At 44.0% G+C, this 17,062-nt stretch overlaps 1 protein-coding gene across 4 annotated transcripts in view; it reads right to left on the minus strand.

Annotated features, from left to right (window-relative positions):
• eif2ak4 (eukaryotic translation initiation factor 2 alpha kinase 4) overlaps positions 1-17,062 on the minus strand; it is a 183,289-nt gene that overhangs the window by 124,985 nt on the left and 41,242 nt on the right. For all 4 annotated transcript variants that reach the window (XR_010975749.1, XM_068039692.1, XM_068039691.1 and 1 more), the window contains exons 10-12: positions 14,404-14,519; positions 13,546-13,697; positions 8,809-9,218 (exon numbers count right to left, since the gene is read on the minus strand). Coding sequence is in view for 3 of the 4 variants with exons in the window: in XM_068039692.1 (XP_067895793.1) it covers positions 8,809-9,218; positions 13,546-13,697; positions 14,404-14,519 (678 nt within the window). In the remaining variant the exon portion in view is untranslated. The remainder of the gene's footprint in view (positions 1-8,808; positions 9,219-13,545; positions 13,698-14,403; positions 14,520-17,062) is intronic.

Genomic DNA, 17,062 nt, shown 5'->3' on the forward strand with positions numbered 1-17,062 from the left:
TACAATGGTTTTACGCAGAGTTCACCATTAGCTGAAAGAGAGCGAGAGAGAGAGAGAGAAAGGAGAGAGCATGCGAGAGAAATGAGAAGACGACAGGCAGACAGTAATACAACTATCAAGACACGAAAATGAAGGAAAATTTGAAGAAATTAAAGCTAGCTTGACTTTTGGTCATTTTGAACAGAAAGAGGACCTTATTTCACTGACAGGTAGCTTCACTCAAGTTTTACTTCTTTTGTTTTTCCTCTCCTCTTCAGCTGACACAGACTCTTGCTTACATACAGTTCAAAGTGGAATTCTTCATATACTTTTCTTATTCATTCACGGGCCATGGGTGTCACTTGCAAGGGCAGCATTTATCACCCATCGCTAATTACCCTTGAGATGGTGAGCTGCCTTCTTGAAATGCTGTATCTCGTGTGGCAAATGTACTCAGTGCTGTTAAGTAGGAAGTTCTAGGATTTTGACCCAGTGACGATGAAGGAACGGCAATACATTTCCAAGTCAGGATGGTGACAAACTCAGAGGTGGTGGTGTTCCCATGCACCTACTGCCCTTGTCCTTTTAGGAGGCAGAAGCTGCGGGTTTGGGTGGTGCTATCAAAGAAGCCTTGGTGAGTTGCCGCAATGCATCTTGTAGATAGTATACACTGCAGCCACAGTGCACCAGTGGTGGAGGAAGTGAATGTTTAAAGTGGTGGATGGGGTGCCAATCAAGCAACTTTCCTAGACGACTAAGTTTTGGCACCTATTTGATCATCAAAGGTATTGCCCCTATCCTTTCAAAGTCCTTTTCCAGCAGGTGTTTCTGGATATCAATCAGGAGTAGGAACCCTGAAAAATTATTCCTCCCCCCCTCGCCTACCCAATCCAGGGGCACTGTGCCCAATTAAGAATGAAATTGCCTTTGCAATAATGTCTTCCGGTCAACCCAAAGCATTTCACAGCCAATTAAGTATTTTTGAAGTGTAGTCACTGTTGTCATGTAGGGAATTGTTGCAGCCAATTTGCACACAGCAAGCTCCCATAACTCCCACTAACAGCAAGGAGATAAGTGACTGAATGATCTGATTATTAGATGGCGGCGAGGGATAAATGCTGGTTAAAGCATCAGGGAGAACCCCTCTGCTCTTCCTCAAATAGTGCCATTGGATCTTTCACATCCACCTGAGAGGATAGATTCAATTTGATATTGCATCCAAAGGACAGCACCTTCAACAGTGCAGCACGCTCTCATTACTGATAAACAGGTCATTCTCAGGTTGACAGGCTGTGACTAGTGGGATACCCTCAAGGATCAATGCGTGGGCCCCATCTATTCACAATCTATATCAATGATTTGGATGTGGAGACCAAATGTAATATTTCCAAGTTTGCTGATGACACAAAACTAGGTGGGAATGTGAGTTGTGAGGAGGATGCAAAGAGGCTTCAAGGGGATTTAAACAGGCTAAGTGGGTGGGCAAGAACATGGCAGATGGAATATAATGTGGAAAAATGTGAAGTTATCCACTTAGGTAGGAAAAACAGATATGCAGAGTATTTCTTACATGGAGAGAGATTGGGAAGTGTTGATGTCCAAATGAACCTTGGTGTCCTTGTTCATAAGTCACTGAAAGTTAACATGAAGGTGCAGTAAGCAATTAGGAAGGCAAAATGGTATGTTGGCCTTTAGTACCAGAGGATTTGAGTACAGGAGTAAAGAAGTCTTGCTGCAACTGTAGAGAGCCTTGGTGAGACCGCACCTGGAATATTGTGTACAGTTTTGGTCTCCCTACCTAAGGAAGGATATACTTGCCGTAGAGGGATTGCAACGAAGGTTCACCAGACTGATCCCTGGGATGGCAGGATTGTCCGATGAGGAGAGGTTGAGGAGAGTGGGCCTACATTCTCTAGAGTTTAGGAGAGGTGATCTCACTGAAGCATACAAAATCCTTAGAGCTCAACAGGAAGGATGCTTCCTCTGGTGCTGTGGGGGAGGGGGGGGGAGGGGCTTTAGAACCAGGGGAAGGCCATTTAAGACCAAGATGAGAAGAAATTTCGTCACTCAGAGGATGGTGAATCTTTGGAATTCTCTACCCCAGAGGGCTGTGGAGGCTGAGTCATTGAGTAAGTACAAGACAGAGATTGATAGATTTCAAGATATTAAAGATATCCAGCAATATGGGAATAGTGCGGGAAAATTGCATTGAGGTAGAAGATCAGCCATGATCTAGTTGAATGGCGGAGTAGGCTCGAGGGGCCGAATGGCCTGCTCCTCCTATTTCCTATGATCCTCTGTACCACACTTAGGTGTCAGCCTAGATTAGGTGCTTAAGCTTTTGAAGTGGGGTCTGAACTCGTGACCTTCCAACTCAGAAATAAGTGGGTGACCACTTGAGCCAAGGCACCTCAACTATTGCCGTGGCTAAAAATCAACTAACTCAGCAAACACTGGGTTTGAACCTGGGACAAATTTAAAGTCTGTAAGGCTCAGGGCAATACTGGAGTGTGCCACTGGTCATATGAGGGGAAAATAAAAGCTTGGATTGGTTTATAACAGTAGCCTGAGCCAGGTCAGCATTCACCATGTGCATGGTTTGACTTTGTGCCCTATGAGGTGACAGCACATCTCATGGCTCTCTAGGCCCTCATCCCGTGACTCACAGGTGAGCATAAATGACTGAGATGTAATTTTCACAGATTTAAAATTCAATGTATAATCTGTAAAAAATGATACAGATGATGAACAAGCACCCCACCCCCGCACCCACCAAATCTTAATTTGCAATTTTCATGCAAAAGAGCATAAGAAATAGGAGCAGTAGACCATGTTGCCCTTTGCCCATGTTCTCGCCCACTCCCCAAATCCCTTGATTCCGAGACACAAAAAATCCATCACAGCCTTAAATATACTCAATGATGGAGCTTACACAATGCTCTAGGGTAGAGAATTCCAAAGATTCACAACCCTTTGAGTGAAGAAATTTCTCCTCCTCACAGTTCTAAAATGATTGACCCCTTATCCCGAAACCATGCCCCAGTATTCCAGATTCCCAACCTCTCAGTGCCTACCGTGTCAAGCCCCTTCAGAATCTTGTATGTTTCAAACAGATCACCACTAATTCTTCTAAATTCCAGATAGCATCGGCCAGATTTACTCAGCCTCTCATCATAGGTCAACCCTCGCATCCCAGGAACCAATTTAGTGAAGCTTCGCTGTACCGCCTCCAATATAAGTATATCCTTCCTTAGATATGGAGACCAGAACTGTGCACAGTACTCCAGGTGTGGTCTCACCAAAGCCTTATACAATTGTAGAGAGACTTCCTTATTCTTGTATTCCAGTCCCCTTATAATAAAGGCCAACATACCATTTGCCTTCCTACTTGTACCTGCAGGCTAACTTTCTGTATTTCCTGTACGAGTATACCAAAGTCTCTCTGATCATCAACATTTTAGAAGTTTCACACATTTTTTTTTTTTAAATACTCTGCTTTTCCATTCTTACTATTAAAGTGAATAACCTCACACTGTCCCACATTACACTCCATCTGACACCTTGTTGACCACTCACTTAACCTGTCTATATATCTCTTGGCAGCCTCATTATGTGCTCCTCACAGCTTACATTCCCACCTAGCTTTGTATTGTGCAGGCATGGAACATGATCCCCCAAACACCAGTAGAAATCTTAGAAACCAGAGAGGTGCCAGGTTCAATCCATGGCTGATTTCAGTCAGGAACATTGCAAGAAGGATGGACCTGTTGCTGGAAATTGGATATCATTCCCACTTGGCTTCAGTTAACCATGCAAGGCAATGCTCGAACAGGGAGGGTGGTCAAAGTTAGAAAAGCAGCACGAAACATAACTGGCGCTGTGTGGTTGTAATCAGTTTTAGTCAGCAGTACCCCTGCAGACACTTGGAGATTCCCAAGTTTTCATCGTTCATGATCTGCCCCTATGTTCTGAGCTTTAGTAAGTTCCTGGCGCCCCCTTATAGATTGAAGGGAGGGAGTGAAAACTGTAATCTGTTTGGTTTGGAGATTTTCTTTTCCCTAGCATCACCCTTCTCCACACCTACCTCAGCCAATCTGCTGCTGAAATAAAGAAAAAGAACCAAGAACAGTACAGCACAGGAACAGGCCATTCGGCCCTCCAAGCCTGCGCCGATCTTGATGCCTGCCTAAACTAAAACCTTCTGCACTTCCGGGGTCCGTATCCCTCTATTCCCATCCTATTCATGTAGTTGTCAAGATGCCTCTTAAATATCTCTATGGTACCTGCTTCCACCATCTCCCCCGGCAACAAGTTCCAGGCACTCACCACCCTCTAAAGAACTTACCTCGCACATCCCCTCTAAACTTTGCCCCTCTCACCTTAAACCTATGTCCCCTAGTAACTGACTCTTGCACCCTGGGAAAAAGCTTCTGACTATCCACTCTGTCCATGCCGCGTATAACTTTGTAAACCTCTATCATGTCGTCCCTCCACCTCCGTCGTTCCAGTGAAAACAATCAGAGTTTATCCAACCTCTCCTCGTAGCTAATGCCCTCCAGACCAGGCAACATCCTGGTAAACCTCTTCTGTACCCTCTCCAAAGCCTCCACGTCCTTCTGGTAGTGAGGCGACCAGAATTGCACACAATATTCTAAGTGTGGCCTAACTAAAGTTCTGTACAGCTGCAGCATGACTTGCCTATTTTTATACTCTATGCCCCGACCGATGAAGGCAAGCATGCCGTATGCCTTCTTGACTACCTTATCCACCCGCGTTGCCACTTTCAGTGGCCTGTGGACCTGTACGCCCAGATCTCTCTGCCTGTCAATACTCCTCATGGTTCTGCCATTTACTGTATACTTTCCACCTGCATTAGACCTTCCAAAATGCATTACCTCACATTTGTCCAGATTAAACTCCATCTGCCATTTCTCCGCCCAAGTCTCCAACTGATCTATATCCTGCTGTTCTTCTTTTGGGCCTCCTTATCTCGAGAGACAATGGATACGCGCCTGGAGGTGGTCAGTGGTTTGTGAAGCAGCGCCTGGAGTGGCTATAAAGGCCAATTCTGGAGTGACAGGCTCTTCCACAGGTGCTGCAGAGAAATTTGTTTGTTGGGGCTGTTGCACAGTTGGCTCTCCCCTTGCGCCTCTGTCTTTTTTCCTGCCAACTACTAAGTCTCTTCGACTCGCCACAATTTAGCCCTGTCTTTATGGCTGCCCGCCAGCTCTGGCGAATGCTGGCAACTGACTCCCACGACTTGTGATCAATGTCACACGATTTCATGTCGCGTTTGCAGACGTCTTTATAACGGAGACATGGACGGCCGGTGGGTCTGATACCAGTGGCGAGCTCGCTGTACAATGTGTCTTTGGGGATCCTGCCATCTTCCATGCGGCTCACATGGCCAAGCCATCTCAAGCGCCGCTGACTCAGTAGTGTGTATAAGCTGGGGGTGTTGGCCGCTTCAAGGACTTCTGTGTTGGAGATATAGTCCTGCCACCTGATGCCAAGTATTCTCCGAAGGCAGCGAAGATGGAATGAATTGAGACGTCGCTCTTGGCTGGCATACGTTGTCCAGGCCTCGCTGTATCCTCTGACAATCTTCATCACTGTCCACAACTCCACCAACCTTTGTGTCGTCCGCAAACTTACTAATCAGACCAGCTACATTTTCCTCCAAATCATTTATATATACTACAAAGATCAAAAGTCCCAGCACTGATCCCTACGGAACACCACTAGTCACATCCCTCCATTCAGAAAAGCACCCTTCCACTGCTACCCTCTGTCTTCTATGACCGAGCCAGTTCTGTATCCATCTTGCCAGCTCCCCTCTGATCCCATGTGACTTCACCTTTTGTATCAGTCTGCCATGAGGGACCTTGTCAAAGGCTTTACTGAAGTCCATATAGATAACATCCACTGCCCTTCCTTCATCAATCATCTTTGTCACTTCTTCAAAAAACTCAATCAAATTAGTGAGACACGACCTCCCCTTCACAAAACCATGCTGCCTCTCGCTAATAAGTCCATTTGTTTCCATACGGAAGTAAACCCTGTCCCGAAGAATCCTCTCTAATAATTTCCCTACCACTGACGTAAGGCTCACCGGCCTATAACTTCCTGGATTATCCTTGCTACCCTTCTTAAACAAAGGAACAACATTGGCTATTCTCCAGTCCTCTGGGACCTCACCTGTAGCCAATGAGGTTGCAAAGATTTCTGTCAATGCCCCAGCAATTTCTTCCCTTGCCTCCCTCAGTATTCTGGGGTAGATCCCATCAGGCCCTGGGGACTTATCTACCTTAATGCTTTGCAAGACACCCAACACATCCTGCTTTTTGATAATGAGATGACTGAGAATATCTACACTCCCTTCCCTAGGCTCATCATCCACCAAGTCCTTCTCCTTGGTGAATACTGATGCAAAGTACTCATTTAGTAACTCGCCCATTTCCTCTGGCTCCACATGTAGATTCCCTTCTCTGTCCTTGAGTGGGCCAACCCTTTCCCTGGTTACCCTTTTGCTCTTTATATACGTATAAAAAGCCTTGGGATTTTCCTTAATCCTGTTTGCCAATTACTTCTCATAACCCCTTTTAGCCCTCCTGACTCCTTGCTTAAGTTCCTTCCTACTGTCTTTATATTCCTCAAGGGATTCGTCTGTTCCTAGCCTTCCAGCCCTTACGAATGCTTCCTTTTACTTTTTGACTTGGCTCACAATATCCCGCGTTATCCAAGGTTCCCGAAACTTGCCAAACTTATCCTTCTTCCTCACAGGAACATGCTGGTCCTGGATTCTAATCAACTGACGTTTGAAAGATTCCCACATGTCAGATGTTGATTTACCCTCAAACAGCCGCCCCCAATCTAAAATCTTCAGTTCCTGCCGAATATTGTTAAAATTAGCCTTCCCCTAATTTAGCACCTTCACCCGAGGACTACTCTTATCCTTATCCACAAGTACCTTAAAACTTATGGAATTATGGTCACTGTTCCCGAAATGCTCCCCTACTGAAACTTCAACCACCTGGCCGGGCTCATTCCCCAATACCAGGTCCAGTACGGCCCCATCCCTAGTTGGACTATCTACGTATTGCTTCAAGAAGCCCTCCTGGATTCTCCTTACAAATTCTGCCCCATCCAAGCCCCTAGCACGAAGTGAGTCCCAGTCAATATTGGGGAAGTTAAAATCACCCACCACTACAACCCTGTTACCTAAAATCTGTCTACATATCTGCTCCTCTACCTCCCGCTGGCTGTTGGGAGGCCTGTAGTAAACCCCCAACATCATGACTGCACCCTTCCTATTCCTGAGATCCACCCATATTGCCACGCTGCATGACCCCTCCAAGGTGTCCTCCCGCAGTACAGCTGTGATATTCTCCTTAACCAGTAATGCAACTCCCCCATCCCTTTTACATCCCCCTCTATCCCGCCTGAAGCTTCTAAATCCTGGAACATTTAGCTGCCAATCCTGTCCTTCCCTCGACCAAGTCTCTGTAATAGCAACAACATCATAGTTCCAAGCTCGAAGTTCATCTGCCTTACCTGTTATACTTGTTGCATTGAAACAAATGCACTTCAGACCACCAGTCCCGCTGTTCTCCGCAACATCTCCCTGCCTGTTCTTCCTCTTAGTCTTACTGGCCTTATTTACTAGTTCCCCTTCATTTATTTCACTTGCTGTCCTACTGTTCTGGTTCCCACCCCCCTGCCACACTAGTTTAAACCCTCCCGAGTGATGCTAGCAAACCTCGCAGCCAGGATATTTGTGCCCCTCCAGTTTAGATGCAACCCGTCCTTCTTGTACAGGTCCCATCTGTCCCTGATGAGATGCCAATGGTCCAAATATCTGAAACCCTCCCTTCTACACCAGCTGTTCATTGTTACCTCCAGACTCAACTAGGCCAATACTCTCATGGCCGGCTTACCATCCTTCCGCCCTCCTTGAGCTCATCCTGGTTTGCAAATCCCTCCAGGCCCTCGTTCCTCCCTATATCTGTAACCTCTTGTAGCCCTAGAATCCTTCTCAAACACTGCTTTCCTCGTTCTGGCCTCTTGTCCATTCCCGATTTTGTTTGCCCCTCAATTGGTAGCCATGCCTTCAACTGCCTAAGCCCAAGCTCTAGAATTTCCTCTCTAAACTTCATCACCTCTCTACCTCCTTTTTAAGGAGAACTTTAACTTACCTCTTTCACCAAGCTTTTGGTCACCTGTCCTAATATCTCCTGTGTGACTTTGTGTCAAATTTTGCCTGATAACACTCCTGTGAAGTGCCTTGGGACATTTTACTAGGTTAAAGATGCTACATAAATGCTTCTTGTTGTCGTAGCAGGAGGAGTTTGAGCGTTGCAGATAACTGGGTGCTCAAAAGAAACCGTGCAGTTGAATGGCTTTTTCCCTGATTTCCCTTGTTAAAATTAGTCCAGCTCAATGCTCCTGATCTGCATTCAGTGACTCCTATCGGAAAAAGTGCACATGGATTGCAGATGAAGATAGGATTGGCCTCACCTGTGATGTTCCAGTTAAATAGTCCTTCAGCACTCACTACCCAAGCTCACTTAAGTGAAGCATTGGAGAGCTGCAGTTATCTGTATACCCAACTGCAACATCAGTCAACACCTTCAGGAGAGAAAAGAGGAAATATCCTGAGGGGAACACAACATTCGGGAACAGTGGACTGATCCTGGCAACCATCTGATCTCTTAGTTCACACTGTACTGCTATGTCAAATGGCTTGCAAATAGTACCCGAGGCCAAGACATCAATTTGACAGCAGATCCAAAAATACTACTTAACGACTGAATTTTATACTATACTTACAAAAATGATACACAAAACACATCCTCTTCATCATCATCATCATCATCATCACTTGATTCCCTCTCAGCACATTTGATACTCGACGATCTCTCACATGATGTGCTCCACTCCACTGAACTGGTTGTGACGGGGGGCGGGGCATTCTTTTCAATGTCATCTGACGACCTCAATTTTTTCTGATCATCCGACTCAGGCGGGGATGGTGTCTGTTGCAAGTTTTCCATGGCTGGGTTCGAGGCAGGATGAATTTCGTGTTTCTCGATCCAGGCATTGTAGTACCTTACAATGTTTTCATGGTTTAAACGTGACAGCAGTGTCACTTCACCCTTTATTCTGCGGAACTGTTTACTGGTGGGATTCACCAGGATGCGCTTAACAGCATAATAGCAGCCATCTAATGTATTCTTTACCTGAAATCAAGCACAATGTTACAGTTAAGTATCTATACAAGGTCATGAGACTGCATGGAATTAGAGAAGGCCATCAAGCAGAATTTCTTTTTTTGTTCAGCCAGTTGTTGAAATGGTTATAAACCCATTATCCATCCAGGGGCTAGGGGGAGAGACTCAATTTACCCAAGCTCATATAGCTTAGGGTTAGAATCTATAAGGGTACGCCTGGGTCACAACAAATTGTTTACCAAACCAAGCACTGGGCGCTTCCTACCGTTTTTTCAGCTAGGATCACCCTCCATACAGCCATACGAGTTAGGAGCAGAAGTAGACCATTCGGCCCATCAAGCCTGCTCCACCTTTCATTAAGATCATGGCCAATCTGTTTCTGTCTCAAATTCCACACTCCCATCTAACCCGATAACCTTTGATTCCCTTGCCTAACAAGAACCTATCTACCTCCACCTTAAAAATATTAAATGACCCCGCCTGCACCACCTTCTGAGGCAGAGAATTCCAAAGTCGCACAACCCTCCAAGAAAAAAATTGTCATGGTCTCTGTCCTAAAAGGGACAGTGCCCCCTTGTTCTAGACTCACCCACAAGAGGAAACATCCTTTCCACATCCACCTTGTCTAGACTGTTCAGGATCTCATATACTTCAATCAAGTCTCCCTTCATTCTTCTAAACTCCAGTGAAAACAAGCCCAGTCTGTCCAACCTTTCCTCATAAGACAACCCGTTCATTCCAGGTATCAATCTAGTAAACCTGCTCTGAACCACCTTCAACACATTCGCATCCTTCCTTAAATAAGGAGACCAAAACAGCACACAGTATTTGAGATGTGGTCTCACCAATGCCCTGTATAACTGAAGCACAACATCCTTACTTTTATTTTCAATTCCTCTCGTAATAAAGGATAGCATTTCATTAACCTTTATTTCTTGCTGTACCTGCACACTAACTTTTTGTGACTCATACAGTAGAACACCTAGATCCCTCTGCATCTCGGAATTCTGCAGTAGTTCCCCCATTTAAGAAATTCTTCCTACCAAAGTGAACAACTTCACTTTTTCCCACATTATACTCCATCTGCCAGATTTTTGCCCATTCACTCTACCTATCTATATCGGTCTGCAAGCTCCTTATGTCCTCTTCACAACATACTTTCCTACCTATCTGTGTCATCTGCAAATTTAGCTACCATGCCATCACTCCCCTCATTGAAGTCATTGATATAAATTGTAAAATATTGTGGCCTCAGCACAGACCCCTGCGGGACTCCACTCGTCACATCCTGACAATCAGAAAAGGACCCAGTTATGCATACTCGGTTTTCTGCCAGCCAGCCAGCTAATCTTCTATCCATGCTAATATGTTACCCCCTACATCGTGAGCTCCTACTTTGCGCAATAACTTTTTATGTGGCACCTTGTCAAATGCCTTTTGGAAATCCAAGTACAGTACGTCAATGGGCTCCCCTTTATCCACAGTGCATGCTACTCCTTCAAAGAACTCCAATAAATTGGTTCAACGTGATTTCCCTTTCACAAAACCATGCTGACTATTCCCAATTACCTTGAGAGTTTTTCTATGTGCCCAGCTATAGCCTCCTTAATGATCGATTGTAAAACCAACAACAGACATCAAGCTAACTGGCCTAAAGTTACCTGTTTTCTACCTCCCCCACCTTCTTGAACAGAGGGGTTATATTTGCTACTTTCCAGTCTGATGGAACCTTTCCAGAATCTAGCAAATTTTGAAAAATTAACACCAACGCATCTACTACCTCATTAGCCACCTCTTTTAAGACCCTAGAATGAAGCCCATTAGGACCTGGGGACTTGTCAGCCTGCAGCTCCATCAGATTGCTCAGTACCCCTTCCCTGGTGATTGTAATTTCAGCAAGTTCCTCTCTTCCTTCCACCTCCTTATTTACAGCTAATACTGGAATGTTTTTTATATTGTCTTTAGTGAAGACTGAAGTAAAATATTTGTTCATTTCATCCGCCATTTCCTTATTATCTACTATGAACTTCCCATTCTCCCTCTCTGGATGACTAACACTCGCTTTATTTACTCTCTTCCCTTTTAAATACCTGTAGAAACTCTTGCTATCAGTTTTTACATTTCTAGCTGGCTTCCTCTCATACTCTAATTTCTTTCTCCTGGTTAACCTTTTAGTCATTCTCTGCCGTTCTTGATATTCTGGCCAATCATCTGACCGGCCGCTCATCTTTGCACAATTATATATTTTTCCTTAAGTTTGATGCTTTCCTTAACTTCTTTAGTTAACCAGAGCTGGTGGGTCCTCCCCTTAGAATTTTTTTTTTATAGTAGGAATATACTTATTCTGAGTATTCTGAAATATTCCCTTGAATGTCTGCCACTGCTTCTCTATTGATCTATCTCCTAGCCTAGTAACCCAGTTCCCTTCAGCTAGCTCAGCTTTCATGCTCACATAGTTGCCCTTATTTATGTTTAGAATACTAGTCTTCGACCCACTCCTATGTCTCTCAAACTGGATGTAAAATTCAATCATATTGTGATCGCTGCTACCTAGAGGCGCCTTTACTCTGAGGTCATTAATTAATCCTGTCACATTATACAATACCAAGTTTAATATAACCTGCTCTCTGGCTGGTTCCAGAACGTGCTGCTCTAAGAAACTATCTCAAAAGCATTCTATGAACTCCTCACCCAGGCTACTAATGCCAATCTGATTTTCCCAGTTTATATGTAGATTAAAATCACCGATTATTGCCATCCCTTTATCACAAGCACCCAATATTTCTTCTTATATACTTCGTCCTACATTGTGGTTACTGTTAGGGGGCCTGTAGACCACTCCCACTCGTGACTTCTTTCCCCTACTATTTCTCATCTCTATCCAAACCGATTCTACATCCTGATCTCCTGAACCAAGGACATCTCTAACTAATGCACCAATGCCATCCTATTCTTCTTGAACGTCATATACCCTTCAATATTCAGGACCCAATCCTGGTCATCCTGCAGCCATGTCTCTGTAATGGCTATCATATCATATTTATTTACTTCAATGTGCGCTATAAGTTCTCCCCATTAGAATTCTGCAATTCTTCCTGTATATATGCAAGAAAGATTCACCCTTCCTTTACACAGTTTGTAAACACAATGGGGAGGGAAAAAGTAATTTCAAATTGAAGAGAAGCAAATAATCAAGGGGGAGGAGTAGGAAGATCTTTCTGTGGCTGCAAATGTGAAAGACAAAACAAAAAAGGGGTTTAAAGGGTTTGTCAGTGCCAGCAGTCCTTTTAATATAGTAGCAAAACAGAACTGGGATAACTTTAATACTGGTTGTTTTTGCTCCACCCACTTACCTCTGATTTTTTCTCCTAAAAGCATTGACTCATGTTAGGGTTCATTCCACAAATGCCAGGTACCTTCCAATTCCTCAATAGATTTATTCTTCTTTGGGAGGTTTTCCCCGTCAAAGGTGCTATACAAATGTAGACTGCTGTTTATAGTAATGTGTAAGCATGGCTCAGTGGTAGCATCCCTGCTTCTGAATTAGAAGGGCCTGTGTTCAAGCCCCACTCCAAAAAGACCTGAAGTACACAAACTCTGCCACTACTTCGTTATATACCGAAGTAATGCTGCACTGTTGAGGAGACACCAAGGAACTATCTGAAGTTCAGAGGAATTTTCCAGGTGTTCAGGCCAACATTTATCCCACAACCAACATCACCAAAGCAGATTAACTCATCATTTAACTCACTGATGTTCAAATGCCCTGACAAGTCTTGGCCCACCCTGAGGATGTGAAAGGTACCTTAAGAAAGAAATTTTTTTTTTGATGGGGAAGCTAGTTAAACACATGAGGAAAAAAAGAATTAAAAGGATATGTTGACAGAGTCCGATAAGTAGGGTAGGAGGAGGCTCATGTGGAACAAAAACACAAAGTGCTGGAAATACTCAGCAGGTCTGGCAACATCTGTGGAGTGAGAAGCAGAGTTAACATTTCAGGTCTGTGACCTTTCATCAGAACAAGTGGGAAAGAGACGTCAACCCAGCATGAAAACAATTAATGATTTAGCTCCCTCACAACGTCTCATCCAGTAGCTCTAACATCAGCTCTCCAATTGAAGGGAGAATGAATAAACAGTATTAAAACTAATTGGTTCTTCTGACAACTTTCTTTTTGAAACAGGACACTGATGGCAAGACTCAGTCTGAATCACAAGAAGTTCAGTTGGCATTTAGAACGTATATTAAGTCATAAATCTGCATATTCAGGAGTTATTCCTAGGAACTATACAGGAGACAGTGCATGATGATGTTGTATCAGTTTAAATACAATTACCTTGATAACAGCTCCGAAGGCACCTTCCCCCAGAAGCTGTAGCTCCTCAAACTCATTGTAATAGCGTGACAGTTGCTTCTGGGTGTCTGTGTAGAGTGGCGCAGTGAGGAGCTGGCTGGTAGGGGCAACAGTTTCTGCACAGTCTGTTCCTCCTGGTGAATACGGTGACAGGATAACGTGCCACATTAGTAGAGTGTACATAACAAACAGGAAAGGAAAAATTTAGAATTGCATATAATCAAACACAGGAACAAGTACAGGTTATTCCTTGTACTTGGAGCAACTGGGACATTGCTCTTTTAGGAAATGGAACACAATGGTAAAATCTGAACCTTTGAAATCCCAATAGGGGTGAGTGACATTACAGCCAATACTGGAAATTATGAATCACTTAGTGCTACAAAGCAAATGTCAAACACACAAATCAGGTGGATTACTCATCAGTAAGGAAGGTCAAAATTAATCAGAAAAAAAAACGAACAGGGTTTTACTTAGGCTTATGTTCTACAGTCAAGGAGGAGGGAATAAGCAACATAACAAGTGACACATGTAAGGAAAACCTCACTGATTTCTAGGAAAAAAGCAGAGGTTATAATGGGGAATTAAGTTTTTAAAAATTAGATTAGATTGCACTAAAACATTTAAAAATTTGGAACAATTGACTAAACAAGGTGATCGATAACAAGGGTTATTCATAACATAATTAAATGCCTTTATGGGAGAGCTGATGTACTAAAGCAAGAAACTTCGATGGGCTGAATGGCTTTCCTAGCCCCCGACTTTTCTGACACTTGCCACTGTGTAGCTGGGGTGAAGAAAGAATGTTAATGTGATGTGCGATGGTGATAGTCCACTTACCTTCTTGGCTGTCTTCGTTGCAGGACAAAGGGGCACGTACCACTGGGGGCTTAACAAAGGAATGTTCAAGCAGCTGCTGGGGGCTCCAACGTACCTTGTCCTCCAAGCACACGCACCTAGAACAGATCCAGATACTAGAATCATCAGATAAAACATGCCTTGCGAGCTACTCCATGACCAACAATTTCTCCAAAGCTTCATTAATTTAGTCAATTAAAAGCTATGTTTTGAACTAAATTATTGCCCTCAACGCTGTAACTGGGCTGAGATTGGGGGTGGAGGAAAGGAAGGGATCATCCTGCTTTGTAAATGTTTGAATTATTTGCACATACAGCTTCATTGCATGGAATATTTGGTCGAGGACAATGCATTGTGACGAGATGTACTGGGGTTCAAGGGCAGTAACACATTCTCAGAACCCTCAACTGAGAATACACTTGTTACATTGCAGAGCTGATGAAATGGTGTTGCTGGTTTGTGTGCCCACTCAACTGTACCATGATTGGGAGGATATAGCACTGCACTTTTAATTCTACATATAGGGACTTCCAGTCTTGGCAAGGAGATGGAGAGATGCTACAGTAAGTCAAAAGTAAAATTCAAGGGATGGGAAGCAATTATGGGACATACTTACTGAGAAAACCTTTAAGCAAGGGCATCGGAGCAGGTTTGTTTGTCCTTTTGGCTAAGATGTCGTGCAAGGTACTGAAGGTCTCTAAGGGGAAAGATTGGAACTTGCCCAAGTTTTAAAGCTGCTACCAAGATTTCAGTGTCTATATTTACCCAAGTTGTGAAATCCCAGTCACAGAATTATGCAATCCGTCTGTCCAAACTTAAGTGATGTACAGAGAAAGCTTTTTAAGCTGTAGAACTCAAGGATGAAAGGTAGCAATTTGAAATCATCAATAGAGTGTGAGACACGAGATGCATTTCACACATTAAATGCACTAGTTTAAAGTGTTAGATTACTTCCTGCAGTACATTTGTATTGATGCATCAGTTAGATGCAGAGGCAGCACCCAGTTTAACATGCTAGAATTCTGGTAGATGATGGTACAACACCGGAGAATGGATCAGAATCAGTATATGGATTCTCACTTGTGGATTCCCCCTGTACTGAGGTATCAATCTGTGTCACATTTGTGGTGAAGCAGCCAGGAGACATCAATCGTTTATCAAATAAGAGACAGAGAGCGAGAGCTAGCCAGCACAAGATGACCTACTTTGTGAAGGAACTGGAGATATGATTTATATCTCAGTCACTATAGAGAGCGCAAGTTATACTTTTAGCATCCACCAATAAAATTCCATGGGTGAATGTAGATTTCGGTCTGGGGAATGGGGTATTTTCACATGTCCAACCATTACGAACACTGCAATGTAAAGCTCTTTCTGCTCTGCCATCTCATGGAACATTAGCCATGTCACAAGAATAACACTCCCTAAAGCAAAAAATGTGACAATTCCATTTGCACCTTAGCATTCTCTCTGATAGCTAAGACAGACTGGAACCTCTACAGTGAAGAAGCCACATCCACAAACTGGAATAAGACTTCCCAAACTCATCTCATTTTCAGACCCTTACTTTCACCCATCAGTGTGGGCTGGATTCAAATTCTGGTGGCAGGTGGAAGGTTAGCAATACTAACTCATCACTCTCAGTCCCCTGTTGTGTAGAAATTATGAGCTATTTTTACAATTACTTGACCCAGTCATCATCTCAGTGGTCCTAATTCATAACCATGTGAGCCCTTGACCATGCACTTCCAGGTTCAGGAAGTGACAGGACAGTATTAAAACTCACTGCATTACCAATCAATTAATGACCAATAACATTTATTATTTCATAAATTAATTCATATTTTTTTTTATTCATGGGATGTGGGCGTCACTGGCTAGGTCAGCATTTATTGCCCATCCCTAATTGCCCTCGAGAAGGTGGTAGTGAGCTGCCTTCTTGAACCGCTGCAGTCCATGTGGGGTAGGTACACCCACAGTGCTGTTAGGAAGGGAGTTCCAGAATTTTAACCCAGCGACAGTGAAGGAATGGCAATATAGTTCCAAGCCAGGATGGTGTGTGACTTGGAGGGGAAAATGCAGGTGGGTGGTTTTCCCATGCATATGCTGCCCTTGTCCGTCTAGTTGGTAGAGGTCACGGGTTTGGGAGGTGCTGTCTAAGGAGCCTTGCTGCGTTGCTGCAGTGCATCTAGTAGACGGTACACACTGCTGCCACTGTTCGCCAGTGGTGGAGGGAGGGAGTGAATGTTTGTGGATGGGGTGCCAATCAAGCGGGTGCTTCGTCCTGAATGGTGTTGAGCTTCTTGAGTGTTGTTGGAGCTGCACCATCCAGGCAAGTGGAGAGTATTCCATCACACTCCTGACTTGTGCCTTGTAAATGGTGGACAGGCTTTAGGGAGTCAGGAGGTGAGTTACTCGCTGCAGGATTCCTGGCCTCTGACCTGCTCTTGTAGCTACAGTATTTATATGGCTACTCCAGGTCAGTTTCTGGTCAAAGGTAACCCCTAGGATTTTGATAGTGAGGGATTCAGCGATTGTAATGCCATTGAATGTAATGGGGAGATGGTTAGATTCTCTCTTGTTGGAGATGGTTATTGCCTGGCACTTGTGTGGCACGAATGTTACTTGCCACTTAACAGCC

Source organism: Heterodontus francisci, chromosome 9, assembly GCF_036365525.1.
Source record: "Heterodontus francisci isolate sHetFra1 chromosome 9, sHetFra1.hap1, whole genome shotgun sequence".
NCBI classification, from domain to species: domain Eukaryota; kingdom Metazoa; phylum Chordata; class Chondrichthyes; order Heterodontiformes; family Heterodontidae; genus Heterodontus; species Heterodontus francisci.